The 19,413-nt window shown below is 41.1% G+C and overlaps 1 protein-coding gene across 7 annotated transcripts in view; it reads left to right on the forward strand.

Annotated features, from left to right (window-relative positions):
* Positions 1 to 19,413, forward strand: part of CTBP1 (C-terminal binding protein 1) — a 237,030-nt gene that overhangs the window by 206,004 nt on the left and 11,613 nt on the right. For all 7 annotated transcript variants that reach the window (XM_064711958.1, XM_064711960.1, XM_064711959.1 and 4 more), the window contains 4 exons: positions 2,893 to 3,037; positions 6,939 to 7,145; positions 13,686 to 13,900; positions 17,673 to 17,803. In XM_064711958.1, the coding sequence (XP_064568028.1) occupies positions 2,893 to 3,037; positions 6,939 to 7,145; positions 13,686 to 13,900; positions 17,673 to 17,803 (698 nt within the window). The remainder of the gene's footprint in view (positions 1 to 2,892; positions 3,038 to 6,938; positions 7,146 to 13,685; positions 13,901 to 17,672; positions 17,804 to 19,413) is intronic.

Consider the following 19,413-nt stretch of genomic DNA (forward strand, 5'->3'; position numbering starts at 1 on the left):
ATATATGTAATGACTGAGAACATAATTTATGCAAATAATTCCAAAATACAGAAACTTTCACTGTTTTTTTTAAATCTAACTGGCATTATTAACATTCACCAGTGCTGGATGTTTCTAACTTCAGGTTTTATGCTATTATTTTCTGCTTTTTTGGCATATTTCTATCACATGTCCAGTAGCAAAAAGCAGTAACGTAATTAAATTATCAAATTAATGTGATAAAACACACTTGCAGGGTATTACAATTTTAGCAGTGGATTTCCTTGCTAACTAGCCCATAATCCTAGGAGAGGCTCAGTCACTAAAAAGAAATTCTGAGAGATTTGTCACTTGCATTTGCTTGTTCCATATCCCATGTGATGGGTAAATAACTGCCTGTGGAAATGGCTAGTGTCAGCATTAAGCTACAGCTAGGAAATATTTTCCCTTTTATTGAACACATTCCCAAGCTTTCCAGTACTTTTTTGTCTCCTCCTGGTGCCAAGCCATAACGTAGATGGGCCCAAAAACTGTGTCATAATGGGTCCACACCAGTGCCCTTGGAGTCTAGGCTGGCTGGGTTAATACAATGTGCATGGTTATGGAATGACAATCTGCCTCCCCACGTGAATCGCTGATTGTGAGGCACAAATGTGTGAGGCAGTTGTGCTCTGACCCTGCTGGGTGCAGTGGCAGCCCCAGAGCACCCACCCTGGGGCTGTTCCAGCCTGGGACAGGCTCTGGCTGCCTCAGGGCTGTGTCCCTGGATTCTGAGCTTCGGGTTGTGCTTATCTGACAGAGCATGGTTTGTGCTGCAGCACAGCACCCACAGCAACCTCGGGAGGGGTGGGGAGAGTAAGGGACACAGCACAGAGCAGGGACACGGCTTCTTGGAGATACCCTGGCTATCTGAACTTACCTTGAGGCTTGGAGCAGCAGGGGCTGCAACTGAATTTGAAGAAATTTCCACACACTGAGGCTGGGAGATCCTTGAACAATTGTATTTCAGCCTCTAGTGGGAGCAGAAATAACCTGAGGGCATTTAAGTGGGCTTTCCTTTCCTGAGAGGGTCTGGTTCTTGTGTAGGATACCTCGGGCTTGGTCCATGCCAGCTGTAATGTCACTGGAAAAGCAAACCCAAAACTGTGTTGGGTTTTTATTAGCCCTGTGTAACAGCTCAAGGTAACACATCCTGTGAGTGCAGTCCTTCTGATTGGGAGCTGCTGCACGTAATCTCCAAAGGACTTGTTTGCACCATTAAAATCAAGGAGTTTTGTGTGTGTGTAATCATTTTATAAGATCTGAGCCTACAGCTGGTCTTTGAATTATGTTGTAGCTGAATTCTTGAAGGATGTGTAATTTGTAATTTTTTTTGCAGTTCTTACTAGTAAATGCAAATTCTGCTCAAAGGAATCTTGTCTTTATCTGAGTTAGAACTGAAGTTCTCAGTCCAGAAACAATGTTGAAATAGCATAAATAATTTTGTGAAGTATTCAGTAATAAGTGCTTTTCTTTCATTTTTTATGGAGTTTGATTTTATTTTCTTTTAATTTTTTCTTTATGTATTTTTAAACACTGTTGCAGATCCTTGGTTGCAGCAATTGTAATCCTCTGTGTGCAAGACTCTGCTTTGCTGCAATGGTTTTTTTAAAAATTATGTATGTTGATTATTTTTACTGACCTTGCATTGCGCTAGGAAATGCTCATATGAGCAGAAATAATTCAGGTGACAGAATCTGTGCATGTACCAGACCCAAAAGCCTGAACAAGAAATTGAGAGCCTCTGCAGAACTTTTATGTGAAGTGTGTCATAGGAATCCCTTGAATTCATTACAGCTGGCTTAGCTGCTGAAATGACGTGTGCATGTTTTGTGTCTTGTAGAACCATTGGGATATTAGCTAGAGCATTGAAGGTGCAAGCACAGGGAAGTGTTTTGAAGAAGTAAAATCGTGCAATTTGCAGATAAAGAGGAAAATACTCTCTGCTGTGTGAAAAATAAATTGATATCACCTGTGTGGGGTGCAGTGTCACTGCTGGGTAGCAGAATTCAAAACTGCTGGGGCAGGTCTGGCTCCATTCTCCACACCCCTTCTCCCTCTGCTTACTCCACACCTCTTGGTTTTAAGTGCTGTTGTGTAGGTTGGATGCACTTTAACATAATTTAATTTGTAAATTTGACTCTTTTATTTTTGCTTTTTTGGTGCTCTCACAAGTTTGGGGTTTTTTTTCTGCAGCAATTTTGCTTTCGTGCAATTTCTCATTTCTCAGAGGCTTTGGATTTTCCTGGATAATGTCAAGTTTGGCATCTCAGTTAATACCAATTTATGTGACATCCAGTTTTCTGTCAGTGAGAGCTTATTTGCAGTGTCAGTGAACTGAGGGGCAAACACTTTTGGTTGTGTGTGTGAGTGAGCACTTTCAGTCTGTGTTGTGGAAGGGGTTTGTGGTCACTGGATGGTTTCTGGTCAGGTATCCAGTGGTTCAGCAGGGCAGTGGTGCCTGTACAGAGACTCTGCTCTGTTTCTCCATTCAGGGCTGAGTCTCAGCTGCCTGAGCATGAAATCCTCCCTGTTTGTGGCAGTGTGGCTCTGTGTGTGCAGATGCAGTCCGTGGCACTGGGGCTGGGGTCAGTATTGCACAGCATTGCCTGGGGAGTGAGAGCTTTCCCTCTCCCTGAGAGCACAAGTACAGACCATGTCCTTCTGTGGAAGCTGATCCCATCATGCTGAAATGGAGACTTAAATGAAAAAGACTTACCAAGAGATATTTAGAAAAGCAACCTTTAAAAAACCCCCTGAATCTGTATTTAATGCTTTTACTGTCTTTTATACTTGAGAATATGTGTATGAGATTAAGCTGAGATTCTGTGAAAGCAAAGAAAACCAATTGTTTTTTCTTCATTTAATTTCTAGGTACTAAATGAAGCAGTGGGTGCCCTGATGTATCACACTATAACTTTAACTCGAGAAGACCTGGAGAAATTTAAAGCACTTCGAATAATTGTCCGAATTGGCAGTGGTTTTGATAATATTGACATCAAATCTGCTGGAGATTTAGGTATGGCTATTACAGACTTTATTTTGCATCTTATACTTGCCTCTAGAAATCTGATAGCATCTAAATCTTTGTATTAATGTGTTCTGTGGATTTTATACTAGTATCATATGTAAGCTGTATAATTTTCCCATCAGAGTATAAAACTCATTATGGAGATACTAGCATTAGTTAATTAAGTGATAATATTAACAGCTTTGTGGCAGGATGACAATCTGCCTGCTCAATATAAACCCAAGGAGAAAGGCCATAATTTTTCATCTCTTTCTTTTTTACCCCAATTGTATATTTTAACTACTTCTGCTGTAATCTAATTACAAAATATAATTCCATCATTTTGGCATACTACTTCTGTTTGAATAAAAAATGAGATCATTATCAACTGTCTGAGACTTATTTATGATGCATGAGATTTAGTACTAAACCAGTCCATAAAACAGAAATACCAGTTTTATAGGAGAATCAGTTGTTGCTTCTTCAGAATAAATTCAGCTACTGGAACTTTGAAGAGATGGTGCTTGATGTTTGACTGTAAGAAAAGCAACTATCTCATCTGTACTTTTCTTACTTTAGGTTAAACTATCTCCTATCTGTAATCTAAAGGTCAGGCCAGACCACTTGGAGTAAAGATTTTCTTTTCCAAGATTGTGGAGACCAATGTGTTTCCCATTCTGCTCTGGAAAGATCTTGGAAACATTTATTTCAGTGCTTATTATATATGCTATTATATATATATTACTATATATGCTATTATATATGCTTTATTTCAGTGTGGCAGTGCTTAGTCCTTAGTAGCCCCAGTGATGTAGTGAGGAGCTGTAGTGTGGTCTGTTTGTCAGCTAATGGTGAAAGAATGTTCACCTGTGGTAGTGGTGGCAGAGCCTCAACCACTCCTTGCTGAGTTTTAGAAAGGCCAGGAGAGGGCTGAGAGGGGCAAGGCTGTGTTTTGCTGCTTTAACTGGTGCCACAGTCAGACATGAGTTGTGAGCCTCAGAAAACCTGTGTGTGTGGAGAGAGTGGCCTGGGGTGAAATCCTAGATCAAAAGCCAAAATGTAGGTGCAGATCAAAGGCTCAGACCAGTCAGGAGCCCAGTTTGTGGAGAAAATCCCTGATAAGAGGAAGATCTTGGAAGGTTTGCTGGCTGTCTGTTCTGCAGGTCTCTGTGCTGGCTTGTAACCCAGGTTACAACCCAAATGCAGCCACATAATTCTTCAGGCTAGAGTACACAGCAGATTTGGGAAATTCTTGTTCATCTGAAATGCTAAATGGCCACCTTCCTTATTACTCAGTTCCTGTCTTGTGTTAGACTGAGTTATAAATTTGAGGGTCCAACCTGGTTGTGTATCCTTTAATTTAAAAATATTGTTGTCCACTCTGTCAAAAGCCAGTAAATGGTGGGAAGATTCCAGTAAAATCTCTGATTTTCATATTGAGTTTGGGTGAAATGGCTGGGATGAAACATTACTGAGACAAAGAGCCTTCCATTTGTTGAGCTGGTGTAAGTACTGCAAATCCTAAGGAGGTAATGTGAGAGTGATTTGCTCTTTATAAAAGGCTTTGATTTGCTTTTGAAATGTAGATTTAGACCAGAGTCCAATGTATTCCTGAACTTCTGTAGTAACTTCTTATTTTTCGTAGAGCTGGCACATGGGGTTGTTACCAGCTTTTCGTATTTAGCATTATTTTATGTTGGCACTTTTAATCTTCTTACAAAGCATGAAAATATGTGTTTCTTGGATAAAACATGCTTTTTCTGCACTTTATTAGTAGTTGACTAGAAAATACATAAAAGTTGTGGGTGTAGCTGGATGCCAGCGAAGTGGGAGCCCAGGTAATGCCTGTGAACACCTGCATTTTTCAGCATTGAACCTGTGCACAAAATCACTGAAAGCAGTGGGAAAGGGAAGGGAGCATTGATCAGTGGATATGAGATGAGAGTGTGCTGTCTTTTCCCATGTGAAATGTCTCTTCATTTCCTTGCCTCTCTCTTGCTGCTTTTTGTGGTTTGCTATGTCTCTGCCTTTCAAAAATGAGTGCTTTTAGAGTTGGAGAAAAATTGAGAAAAATAAATTCCTGCTGTTCAGGAGAGAATTTATCTGACTTTTGTTCCCTCAGCTTCCTAAGGAAACCTATTAGGGAAGAAGGTATATTGCTCTTCTTCCCAAATACATAATATAATTCTTTAAGCTCCTTTTAAAGCATAATTTTGTTGATGGCAGCTATTAGGAGACACATTTATTTAATTTACGTTGCCATCTAAAACCTGCATTGTTGCTCCATGAAAAACTTTTTTTGTATAAACAAATGCAAGTGTTTAATGTGAGGTACTTAGAGGGATGTTATTTTTCAGTCTTTCACCTCTCCCTCCCAGTCAAGCTTTTTTCCCCATTTTAGAAATGGTGAATTTCCTTCTACCATTGATGTTAGCAGGATGCCAAGGTGAATATTCCAGCAAATGATGCTGGTATATCTTCTTGTAAGTCTTAAGGGCAGTGACTCAGCAGGCAGGCTTATCTCTGCAGCAGAGGAAAGAAACAGAGTTCTGTAAGTTCCTTGTGCAGGTTTTTAGGGATGTAGAGAAAGCTATAAAAAGTACTGGGCAGCAGAATAAAGGCATTTGAATGTAAAACATAGATAAATATAGCATGAGCTTATTATTTGTCATATTACTATCGGTGCTGTTTTTGAAGAGAATGTTTATTCTTCTTCTTTGCTTCTAAGATATTCTGGTATTAGCTGAGAACTTACTGAATATCTGGTTATGTAAAATCCCAAACAGTAAAAACAGTTCTTGGGTGTTTTTAGGATACAAAACACTTTTTTTCTTCTCCACCATGAAATTATACTGTGTGCTGTTTGTTGTCTCAGTCAGCAGAACTGAGACACAAACATTTGTGGGAGCTGGTGATTAGAGAGAGAACATGCAGTACATGGAAAGACTGAAGAGAGACAAGTCCAAAAGGACACAAAGTTTTTCAAGCATTTTGCTTAACTGCTGTGTATTGAGTACTGGAAGGTAAAAAGCAGAATGGGATAACTTGCATGTAATTACAATCACTTGTTGCTTCTGTTTTTGAAGTAACATAGGCGTATTGTGAGTCTTGAATCAATAATCTGCCTTCCACACTTTTCTATGGCTGTAACAATTTAGGCTGCTTGATGTTATGCTCGTTTCAGCTGGTGACTTTTCAGCTGTTAGGAACATGGACTTACTTGTCATTACCTTTGCATGCCATGGAGAAGCAGATTTTGCATTTTCCTACTGATGATTAGATGGGTTCCCTTTAATGTGGGGGACCAAGAAAGGACTGGGGTCTGGTTTGTTGTAATTCTAAAAATCTCTGTGCAATGTGTAACAGATTGTCCTTCCCTGTACCATGATTACCTACACATGATGTGGAATTACTAACAGTCATCCTGTGAAGGCTTTATAAATTATTTTATCCTTTTTTAATTTGCACAGATAGGTTTTGGGAAGGTATTTGTCCAGTGGTGGAAGGCTAACTCACAATTAAACCTAAACTCTGATCATTGACCACACTGTTGAGAGCAAGGCAGGTTTCTCTTGGTTATTCAAAGCACCAAGCTCAGTGGAAATGTAAAATGCTTACCATGTTTTAAACTATCAGATATCTTCAGTGCTTTCCTTATGTGATTCAGTGCCTTAGTTTGCAATAAATAAAAGCATGATAATTAGTAATAAAAAAATCAGAGAAATAAGTTGGCACATAGTTGTCAACTATTATGTCAGGTACTCTGCCTGCCATTACAGTCAGAAGCTCAGTATTTGTGCAAGACGTGTTGAAATAGGTGTTGAGTTCAAACATCATGCTTCTGTATTGCTGTTAAATGGAAGAAATGCACTTTGCTTGGCAACTGGCCTCCTGTGCTTGCTGCCCGCAGGGATCGCCGTGTGCAACGTGCCAGCCGCCTCCGTGGAGGAGACAGCGGATTCCACCATGTGCCACATCCTGAACCTGTACCGCAGAACCACCTGGCTGCACCAGGCGCTGCGCGAGGGCACGCGCGTGCAGAGCGTGGAGCAGATCCGGGAGGTGGCCTCGGGCGCCGCGCGCATCCGCGGGGAGACGCTGGGCATCATCGGCCTGGGTACGTCCTCCTCACCCTGCTTCCCTTGCTTACAAACAGTGAAGGGTGGAGCTGGACAAATGGAGCGTTTGTTCACTCCATGGCTGTCCGGTTTTCGGCTGTTTGGAGGGCCTGGAAGGGCCCGGGGTGGCCTTGGGGCAGCCCGCGTATCAAAGGACGAGAAGAGGCTTCAGTTCTTCTTTCGGTTTTTATGTTTATTAATTGTTTATCTAAAAGATTTTCTTTCGGCCCAACAGAGCTCTGCTCAGCAGCCAGCCATGAGCACACTCCCTGCCCTCCGGACAGTCACCTATCTTTATACCCATGGTTACGTGTACAATATTTATCATTTTTCCCCAATACCTTTTATTCTTATTGCCCGGTGCACTTTCAGTAATGACCAATCCCAAAGTGCCACCATCACCACAGAAGATGGAGGAGAAGAAGAAGAAGAAGAAGAAGGACAGGACACGCCCCAATTCCTCCATCTTACTTCTCTAAACCCCCCTGTACAGAAATCCTAAACCCTGTGTCTCACCCTCTAATTAACCAATCCCTTCACCATTCACCCCGGTGAAACCCTCCTGTCCTCATACAGGTGTCGTCTCCTGTGTAGGATCAAAGTCCAGCCACCAGACACTTCTGGAACATTCCAGGACTCCCGAGCCCCCCAAGGGTGGTCTCGGTGGCCCGGCACCTCAGTCCTGAGGTGCTGAGATCCCACACATGGCAAGCATTCAGTCCTGTAGATTATAGAACTCAAATGGTCGCCCTTTTCCTCAGAAAACTTATTATAATGTTCTCTCATTTCTCTGAGTTTCTGTATGTCGTTCTGTAGAGGGATAGAATATAAGAAAATAACGATAGTCTAGAAAGTAATCTTACCCCTAAGGAGTTGCAGCTGGGCCAATTATCAGAGATTAGGAACAGGCCTGACTTTACCAGGCCACAGCTGTAAGCAGTGAGAAGAAGAGTGTATAAGAGAGGGGTGGCTGGTTTAGAAGGGAACTGGAGTCAGCTGGGTGCTTTGTGAAAGAGTGAGAGTGAATGCTTGGAGGAGCTGCCCATGAGAAGCACTAAGAGGATATGAAACTTTTGCAATAAGGAGACAGCAGTATGGAACCCCTGCAGTAAGATGGCAGCATCTTTCTGTTGCCATATTGCCTACTTGTAAGAGGAGACACTATCGCTTCCCTTTTCCAGGACAAGAATCCTCCTACTTCAGCCCTGTTACATGTGTGTATTTTATCCCTTATCCATTTTCATATCTGGTTTTGTTTAGACTTTTTTGCTTTTTCAGTTTTTTACATAACTAAAAAGTCTTTGCTTCAGTAACACCCTGCAGAGCAGTTCTTGTGTGCATTTGATTGAGGTGGATGTGAAATTGTATTTCAACTCTAATGAGAGGAAGAATATATGCAAGAAATTTTGAAATGTTTCCAGACCTAATAAAATCACCTACTTACCTCTCTGAGTGACCCTGAATGTTTTTCAGCATCCAACAGATGGACAGGCTTGCTAGAGATGAATTAATTACTGTCTGTTACAGAAGTAGAGAAGAAAAACAAGCAAGTCAGTTTCTATATAAAAATTATTCAGTCATGTGCTTGTCTTACACAGATCTGCTAGACTGTGGATGTAATTGCTGTGCTATTCATCCACAGGAATTAGTAATATGATTTTGACAACAAAGCATCATATTTAAATGACTGCTCCAGTTACACATTGCTGTCAAGTAACTCCAGCCTCGAACTCTTACTTTTGGAAGCTGAAAATAGCCTGGTGTTACATAGTGCTCATTTAAAGGAGCATGCAGTCCACCAGAACCATCTTCACAACCAAAGAATTGCCTTTAAAATATGATTTTCAAGAAGTTAGTCATGACATGAAGCTGCTTTCTCAAATCTATACTAATGTAATTATGCATCTCATTAAAACACACAATGATTATTGTGCTCACAGTCACAGCATCTGTACCTAAGTCATGGACAGTTGCCTGCAGTGTTTCCAAAATGGAAATGCATCCTGGTTTTTGAAACTGAAGCTTTGGCTCACATGCAGTGTGCATGTTTGCTGGAGATATCTGTACTGCTGTAATTCAGTTTGGTGTTTTTACTGAACAGATTCAGACTTGAGATTAGAAAGTAAAACTCTTTCATCATTGACTTCCTTAAGTGAGTTTTGCTGGTTTTGTTCTCAATGACTGAAAAGTGTAGAGGAATAAATGGGTAATCAGATTGCCAGTATGCCTGTAAAGCTTTACAAAATGCTAGGTTTTAGTTTTAAAAAGCAAGCCTTTTGTGTGCATGTTACACTAAAAAGGCTAGTAAAAGCTGATTTTTAAGGGCATGCTTCTGTTGTAGTTTTTGACCAGTCATTATCTCTAGCCTTGTGTTGTTCCTATCTATTTCCTACCATAGAATATTCAAAGAATACTAAATTGTAAAGTCACTTCTGAAAACTTCCCCTCTTCCTTCTTGTGCATGTGTGTGAATAGGCACAACACTTTGAGTCAGACCTGTTCTAACAAACTCCTCTGAATCTGTGTATTAATGAAGAGTAAAAATGTAGACTTAGAAGATGTACCAGAATTTCTGTGTGAGCACTTCAGGCACTTAGGCTGTGATGTGCACCCTTTTCTAGTCCAGCTCACTGCTAGAGGTTAGCTGTCTTGGGTTTCAGACTCAAACATGCCTTTACAACCAGAGACTGTTGTCCTTAGGTGGTGTTTCTTCACTAGTGGCCTCTCCCCGCATCTGGAGTTTTGCCTCAGTTTATTATTTAGACATGTCAGTGTCAGAAGTGATGATCCACCCAGATGCTATGAAGTGGATGTATTACACACAAAATAAACAGTTCTCATCATCTGTTGCTCAGCCCTTTCCTCTGTGTCGTGTCTCAGTTTCTGTCCTTTGTCCCCAACGTGTGTCTGAGATCATCTCCTCTCAGCCACAACTGTGTTTGTCTGTTCTTGTCTTCAAACTTGTGCTCTCTCCAGCAGTGGGTTGCTTCAATTTATCACTGCTGCTGCAACAGCTAACTGCAGACCTTCTCAGCATCTGCTCCTGGGCTTTACTCTTTGCCAGAGAGAAGCACCCTGGCTCCTGCCTATCTCTGTGCTGGGGAATGGCTGTGTCTCCAAATTTCAGCTGCTCACTTCCTTATCCACTGATCTAGCCAAGTTTCGTGACTCACTTGCCTTCCTTCCATCACCCACTCTCTCTCCCTCCTCTCATGCATATTCCTGCTTTGACACTTGCTCTGTCCTGCTTAATCCTATTACTCTGTGTTCCTCCTTTAAAGTTAACCCATCTCTCATCCTCTGCTTGTATTGAGCTTGAAGATAAGCAGGGACTCAAGAGCACAATGCCTCCTTCATGTGCTTGTTGGAGCCCATTTGTCATTGTTGTGTTGTTTGGTTAGCCCCTGAGCTCCTCAGGGCACAGCCCTTGCCTCTTTCTGTCTTTGTGAAGTGGCTGACTCTTTGAGCTTTACATAAATAATAATATCACATCATTTAACAGCTGTCTGTCACTTTTCATCTTTATTACTGTCCAGTGTCCTACATTTTAAGTGTTGCATCACAAGTGTGGATAATTAGCCCTGCATTTAAAAAAAGACCAAGGAAAAGCTACTTTTTCACCTTGTATCTAGAAATATAGGGGTTTGTAAGTTTTTTAAGGAGGAATATTTATCAGCAGCAGCATGTAAGTACTTGGCTGAATAGACATCTGGCCCTGGTTCTGCTCTAATGATAATTTTACAGCAGTGAAGTTGCACTCCCTTTCCCTTCCTTCTCAGTGAGAAATGCTGATGACTAATGCATTTCCTCACCCAAGAAAGGTGAAATTCTTTGAATGTCATCACTCAGTTTGTCTTTCCTCACCTGCTCTGTTCTCTCAGCAGTCCCACTGCCCTGCCTAGATGCTTGGCCAAATTACTAACCTGTGTTATTAGTAAATAAGGCTTAAGAGTTGGGTGGTATTACTCTGCAGTAAATGCTCTACTCTTAGCAGTCCTACTGGCTCTCTTAATGTGCTCAGCAGGAAATGTAACAGAACAGCACTCTCCACATTTCAGAGTTCTCCAACAAGGAGGAAATATTACCCATCTTCTCCACTGCTGTTGCACAGGCAGGGAACAGCTGCTAAGTGAAAGCACTTTTTCTTCCCATGCAAGTCTGCAGGCAGGTCAACATCATCATTTCCATGGTCCCAGGGTCATTTTATAGAACTCTGCAATACCAGCAGAGGATGAGTGTGCACTGGCCAGGGCTGAGCAGGGTCCTTGAGCTGCAGCTGCTGCACTGTCACACTCAGGTCAGGTCAGTGGCAGGGTCACGGTCAGTCACACCTGGAAATTGGGGGATTTGGGTTGAATGGATGAGGCTGTAACAGGAGATCTTCTGAAATGATGAATGGACCTTGCTAGAACTTTGATTTCCTTGAAAATACACTCTTGTTGCTTTCTGCTTTTTTTGCAATTGTATGCAACTTTCATATTCTGCATTTTTCTCACACTGCCAACTAATAAATTAAGGTTTTAAGCTTAAGATTTTGCTCTCCCTGGAAGCAGCCATGAATATTCATAACAATTTGATATGCTCTTACCATAGAGTTGTCCCAGAGGTGGGATGCTTTGTGTGCTGTATTGTCCTCAGTGTGTTGAGGTAGGTTTTGGACCACCCCTCATGCCCAGGAGAGTCAGGAAAGGAAAAAAGGTCATAGTTTTGTGGTTGTTCTTTATGTCAGACAGCAGTTTAAAAAGAAATTGGCAAATTCCTTATGTCCAGTTGTGTAATGACTAAGACTAAATATGAATTGTCAATTGCAGAGTTGTATCCCATGAAATATTGGTAATAGGATAATTCTGCTTAGAAATACAGATGTGATTCCCTGGTGTTTCTGAAGGAAACTTCTGTGCCCATTGAAGAAGGCTTTGGTTTATTGGCCTGGGTGGGGTGAATGAAGTGTGGCTTTGACTGGAGAGGCTGTTGTAAGAGATTTTGCTGTTGTGAATCCCCTCAGGTATTAGTGTTGTAAAGAGTGTAAAAAAAAAGAACAGATGACAGAATGTTGCATGTGAAAATGAATGGAGCTGGAGTAACAGTTATATGCTTTGTTAAAAAAAAAAAAAAAGAAAAATATTTACAGTTGTGTGACTGATTCCTTGAGCTGTGAACATGCCAAAATTTGGAAACAATACAGTGTTTGTGTTGAAAATTTTCTAATTCAAATTTATAAAAACAGCCTGGAAAGCAAACAAATAACATGCATGCAAGTGTTGAAATGAAAGATTTTGAGGAGGATTCTAACCTGATGTCCCCAAAGAAAAGCAGACAGCCCCTGTCAGATTGATATACTGTTTAATATTCCAAGCACATCTGTCACTAAGCACTGCAGAATTGCTGTGTTCACATTAAGTGATCAGCAAAAACCTTTCTTCCTGTGGCTTCTGAAGTTTATTCAAAGAGAAACTGAAAAGCAGAGGGAAATCCCTTCAAGCACAGTTGGAAAGAGACGGGATTTCCCTGGGTTGATTTGATGCTTTTTTTGAACAAACTTAGACATTACAAAGGAAAATTTGTTGACTTTTTTTGGGTTTGTTTTTCAGATTAGGCATTGTTATTATGGTGTATCGAGCGATGCTTTTGAAACATCTTTATCCAACATTTGCAGTACTCCAGTGTGAATATCTGGTCTGTGAAGTTGTAACTTGGAAAGTGTGTTAGTTCTCACTCTTCAAAATGCCTGTAACTCATCAGATGTGCTCAGAGGGGTTTTCCCTCTCTGTTTTACTGGTAGTGTGTCAAAGGGAAGTACACACCTCCTGGTACTGTGGTGTGGAGTCTTGCCCATACAGCTCTGAAATCTGACAGTAAGGGAAGTGAACAAAAAAGCAAAGTTCAGTGTCAATTCCAAGTGGGACTGCAGTCCTCTTAGCTAGATGCCATATGATCAACTTTATTTATTTATTATTCAGGTAGCTGAATAGAATGTATTTTAAAGCCTTAGATGACAGGATTCTTGTAGGCATTTTAGTGCTGGAAGGATGTTCCTCAAAATGAAAAAAAAATACCAGAAAGGAGATTCCATGTGTTGAGAATGGTTGTGCTTCAGATTAAACAAATTATCTGTTATTGCACCCATTTTTGAGGATTAATTTTACAGCTTTTTATTAAAGCCAGCTGGTTTGACATGGGTAAGGATAAGCCCTTGGCAGGATGTGCTCACAGGCAGTGGTGTTTGCCATAACCAGGCCCAGCAGGCAAGCCTTGCATTACAGATTATTGCAGATTACGTGACATCTTCTGGCCTTCCACAGACCTGGTGACAAAAGGTGCAAACCTGCTGCTTTGTTCAGGACAGTGTCAGACAGCCCAGATGTGCCATTTCTGATCCCAGTGATGATTCTGAGTGGGATGGGGAGACGCCTCCCTTTGCTGCCCTTGCTGTACAGAGTGTTAGGGTTTGGTACAAGGTTCCCACTGGGCAGGAGAGGCCGCCTGACCCCCACCAGCTGCCTCACACCTGCTCTCCCGGCGTGGCTGTGTCGTTGCAGGGCGTGTTGGGCAGGCAGTGGCCCTGCGTGCCAAGGCCTTTGGCTTCAGTGTGATTTTCTATGACCCGTACCTGTCGGACGGCATGGAGCGCGCCCTGGGGCTGCAGCGCGTCAGCACTCTGCAGGACCTGCTGTTCCACAGCGACTGTGTCACCCTGCACTGCAACCTCAACGAGCACAATCACCATCTCATTAACGACTTCACCATAAAGCAGGTAATCACCTCGCTGGGTGCCCCCACACCGGGGCTGCTGGCCAGCTCTGTATAGCGTTTATTGCCGTAAATAGGTAGATTCTCATTGGATAGAAATATTTCTCTTCTGCTGCTCTAAGATCAAACAGGTCTATAATTGATTAGGAACTAGCTGGTTGTTTATGTATTGTTGTTTTTACTGTCTTTTTGGCTCAGTAACATTGCATTTGTGGAAATAATTTGCTCTTCTAAATATCACTGAGATTTAATGAAGTGGCATTGATGTAAAAGCACTTTTTCTGTGTCTTGCAGTAGCTACTTCCTCTACATGTGTATTTTCAGGTAGCAATTCTGCCTTTCACCGTTGTCCCTCAGTTTGAGTTCCTTTGATGCAATTTAAGGATTATGACTAAATGGCTCCCCCCTGTGCTCAGTCCTGATGCTCATAGAGCACTTCATGGATAGAGCTCATTTACAGCATTGCATTATTGGGAAAAATAATGTTTCTTGGAATTAGTACTAACTTCTCCAATATTTGTGTATTGGTAATACACAAAATAATAAAATAATTTCAAAATCTGGGTGTAGTAACTGCTCCATTGTTGAAAAATTTGATAATAGAAGCCAAGCATTTAATGAAAAAGTTTGAGTCCAGCTTTAGTGTGGGTAACAGCCAGAAGTAAAACTCTGAGACATAAGAATGGAGTCAACGTAAAGAAACCCTAAGACAGCATAGTTGATTTGGCTGGTCTTTATATATAATGGGTTTATATGTTGGTAACAATGACAGTAGACTATTTTGCAGTAAAATCATTGCTTGTCGTCTGAAGAATAGTTTGTACCCACTATTCTTGAACTTTAGAATTTCAGAACTTACTGAGCATGTTCCACAATCATGTAGGATCATGGCACAAAACTGACAGTACAACACACTTCTTGATTTGAGAGTTTAGGGATTTTGCAAATCCATCACAACATAGAATCAGGATTTGGAATTTAAAACTCTAAAAAATTAAGAAGCTTAAAATGAAACCAAAGAAACCAGAGCTCTGTCACCCTGCCTTGAATATTGTCTTCTGTTGTATGGCTGGGTACATTCAGTGGTTATTACATAGTGAGATGTCTTTTCAAGCAGACATCAAACCAGACAGCATCACACTGAATTCCATGGGACCACTGAGCATTGGTCACTTTATTACACAGCAGTTGTGAACTTTGGGCCAACTCACCACAGCAGGTTTTTGAGTGGAGGCAGAGAAATGTGTTGAGCTTTGGAGAAGGCACAGCACATTAATCAGAGAAACAAACAAAGGAAAACATGTTAAAACTGAGGAATGCCATCTGAAATGAAATGCCTGTAATAAACTCTGCACTGGAAAGTATCTTAAGTAAGCATTTATCTTCCTATTTGTTATCCTTCATGATCAAAGCAAGGATTAATTAAAGTGTTAGATGATAGTTCTTGCTTTGGGTAGGAGTTTGGGTGAGGCAGTCTGGATAGTAAAGTGGATGTGAAACCCATGAAATTATAACCCTTTGACTGCATAGTTTGTGTAGAGCATATTCTGATTTAGGCTGACAGGTGTTGGAGTTGGCCTAGAATTTCTAGAGAGCATTGCATACCCTTTTTGTCCAATACTGCATGCTCATGTCATAACCAGCTTTTAAACAAAGTACTGAGAAGTATGGTGCATCTCATTTCACAGAAATCTCACCCTGAACTTTGTGGAGTCTGAGCTGACATACACTTCAAGTGTCTTTGAAAATTTGGTGTCTGTCTTCTCTTAAGTAACTTTTCTAGTGAATTTATCTTTATTCTGTAAGGCCATCCTGCTTGTCCTTGGAGTCCCAGAGTAGCTCAGAGAAGTGTTTCAATGAACTTGTGCTCTTAAGAGACTGAGGTCATCTTTAGTTATACAGATTGGAGAAAAAACTGCGGTTTAAACACAACACTTTCATAAAGCAGCTCTGCAGGTTCAGTGTAGGTGAATTTACCAGACGTCAGCAGTTCCAACTGTGAAGCTCTTTCAAGCTTCCACCCATTGTTAAGGATCATCTCCAGCTGCATCCACCCTGACAGTTTATCATGAGTCACATAATTCATTCCCTCTAGAATGCATTTATGCAGTCATGTTCTGTTTGATTGGAAAGTGTCTTAGTGCTAGTTCTGGAGTTTTGTAAATAGTCCTAAAATGAAAACTCAAGCAAGGTTGTTGGACAGATTGGACAGAAGATTTTAGCAGGGTTCACTTTAAGTAAAATGTTCGTGTCCTTCAGAGGGCCTGTAAATACACCAAGCTGTACTTAGAGCTGCAGTTAGCAGTTTGCCCAGAAATGGGCAGGGTGTGTGAGCTCCCAGGAACCTTTATGGTGAGTCTGCACAGCTGTGAGGGGCTCTTGGGTGAGCCCTCCTGTGCTGACCAGGAACTGGAGAGGCACTGATGGTTCCCGTAAGGAATCTCTTGTTACCAGAGCAGCTTAAGATCCTGCCCCAGTTTTTGTGCTGTTCTGATTCCCAAATTAATTACATAAAGCTGGGAGAAGCATCCTTGAGTTCTGCCCCTGTTACTGGAGTTGGGTTTGGCTGTGTGGATGGATCTCCTGTAGGCCCAGGAGCCTGCAGATGGAGAGAGGCAGGGCCACGTTAAACCTTGAGAGCTGGCCAGTAAAATATGGTGAGTTCTTTCTTTATAAAACACTGCAGGCATGTGCATATTAATATTCTGTATGACCTCATTAAAAAAAACAACCACAACTGACTTATTCAAACCTCCTTGTTGTTGGTGAAATTGGCATTTTGAAGTGTAGGTTTCATGAAGCTGAGTTGGTGTCAGAATGTTGGGGTTTGCTTATTTTTATGTTGAGAGATGGAGTCGGTACAAAATGAGATTTCCATTATTCATCTTCTCCATGGTTCCTGCCCTTCATGTGCTTTCCTTCATGCACAGAGGTGTTGAGACATCTGTCAAAGATGAAATACCAGGGTGGCTGGAAGCCGGATGTTGTAATTTATGTTTATTTCAGTGCCATTTCTCTTATTTAAACTGCCACTTTGTTTTCGAGTTGTGGATGTATTATGGTGTAAATTGTTGTAGTTCTCCCCATACTGATGGTAGTGTCATCTGCAATGCTAATCTGCACAATGCACAGCACAGCTTCTCTCCTGGGCACACGGCGTTCTCAACCAAATTCATTTTCATGCCTTTTAATTGAATAATAGAAGGATTCTTTAGACCTTTATTTGAAAAGTCTCACAGGGGAGGAGGAAGCTGAAGTAACAAAAATAAATAATGCATACATCTACTGTGTTTTGGCAACTAAAGGGAAAAGTGTTTGAAAATCCAAAAGCATTGATTTTTCTGAAAAATTCATGTAGGCTTTTATTTGTGTGAAAGTTGAAAGCCACAAAATATGAATTTGTTTAAGAATGTGCTGTAGTTTCTGTCTCATGCAATTTCACAGTGAAATAAAAAGGCATAAAATGATCTGTCACTTTCATATGCACAGTTGTACCTTTTGATCATGTTACTGCACAATATCTGAAACAAGGCTTCTATTAAAAGACACTACTTACAAGAAACAAAAGGTTATTAAGTGCTGTGAAATAGCATTTTATGTTAGAAGCATCACATTTGATGGTACTTTCCAGTGGAAAGGGAAGACAACTGTTACAGTTTAAACCAGCTGAATAGCCTTTGTTGTAATGGATGCTTCTTTTGAGTAAAAAAATAATGCCACAACGGTTTTATTTCATTTATTTTTATTTCATCATTCTTGTTTTTAACTTTCCCTAGATGAGACAAGGGGCTTTCCTGGTCAACACAGCTCGAGGTGGGTTAGTAGACGAAAAAGCACTTGCACAGGCCCTGAAGGAAGGAAGGATACGAGGGGCAGCCTTAGATGTACATGAGTCAGAACCATTCAGGTGCTTTTCCTTTTCTTTTCTTTTTCTTTTGTTCACTTTCTTATTTTTAAGTCTTAGTGCATGATACAATCAACAGCAACAAGTAAATTGAGTTTTCTGTTTTATTTGGTAGCTAAATATTCCTTAGCAAAGCAACATGAATCTGTGCAGCACTGGATTAATGCAAATGTAGATAGAGTTTGTGTGTGTGGTTAGAAGTAAAAAAAGTGACATCCAAGATTTAATTCCTTAAAAAGAAAACTAAAACAAAGCCAGTGGGTTTATTTAGTAGAAATATCAGGAACCTGAGTTCAAATCCTGGCCATGGCTTTGAGGAGAGTGCCCCTCTGCCACTGATGCAGCTTGGAGGCAAATAATGCCTGAACAGGCTCTTTGAAAGGCAAAGAGTTGAGATGTGGTGTGGGAAGTGCTTTATGACACCTTTCTGAAGGAAAATACATTTGTCCAGATTGCCTCTGCAGGAAAGCCATAAGTGTGTGAGAGGTTGCAAAAAAAGGTTCAGGAAGGCTGTCAGAGTGCAGGTTTTATTTTGTCTTACCCTTTACAAGGGGAGTTGTCACTCTGCTGTCAGCAGCAGGGCTGGTAGCTCAAGCCTGAGTTTCTGAATGACTCAGTCCAGTGTTCCAGGCAGAAATGCACCACTCCCCTCAGTGGCGTTGGCATTGAGATACCAGCACTCCTCATCAAAATGAGCCTGTTTCTTATGTCCTTGAGGCTTGAGCACAGACTGCTGTGGCTTAGTCCTTGCATGTGACAAGCCTTTTTCAGGCTGGGCAGGGAAAATCGTTATTTTTAACTTCAACAATTCACATAAGTTTTTGAAGAAGAACAGATTCAGGGCAGGTTGGAAAGACTGGAGAGAGGACAGTATCTCTCATTCCAGCTTGAGGGGGAAATAAAATCTTTGAAAAAATAGAATAATATCCTTTTTGTCAGAAATTTTATATCTGCTGAGTGAGGCATGATGCCACATGACAAAAACTTAATTTTCTGTATGCATACCCTGGATTCATTTACTCCCCAAGGTAGTCATTGCAGTGCAGTGGTGCTGTGCAAAGCCAGTGTAGCAGCTCAGGGGATTTGCAGCTCCATCCATTCTTCCCAGTTGCTGTCTGGGATGTGCACAAGCAGCCCAGTGCCCCTCTAGGAACCCCAATTCCTGCGTGGAGATGCCATGTGCAGAGATTCAGCTGCAGGATTACAGCCACAGTTTCCTTTGGCTGCAGTGCTGCATGTCTATCCCATTGCAGCATGCGCTCTTTATTCAAGAGTTTTGCCAGATATTTTGATGTTTATTGAACTACAGATGAAATCTATCCTTTTATGAATTATGACCAACCCTGAAAGCACGCTTTTGTCTTAAAATATTTGCTCTCCTGTTACAGTTGACTGCAAGATTATTAAAACTGGAAATGACTAGGAGGAGCAAGTTTCCATTATTTTCAGTTTCTCTACTTTGTATCTGTGATAACACTTTTACACAGATTCATTGCTTTCCCTAAAAAACAATCTGTAAATTTCCTTCTTTCTGTGGAGTTTCTATAAAGGGATGGGAAAGAAAAAACAGCTAAAAATTAAAAAAAAACCAACTTGAATTATGCAAAAAGCAT

This window comes from Zonotrichia leucophrys, chromosome 4, assembly GCF_028769735.1.
Source record: "Zonotrichia leucophrys gambelii isolate GWCS_2022_RI chromosome 4, RI_Zleu_2.0, whole genome shotgun sequence".
Classification (NCBI taxonomy): Eukaryota; Metazoa; Chordata; class Aves; order Passeriformes; family Passerellidae; genus Zonotrichia; species Zonotrichia leucophrys.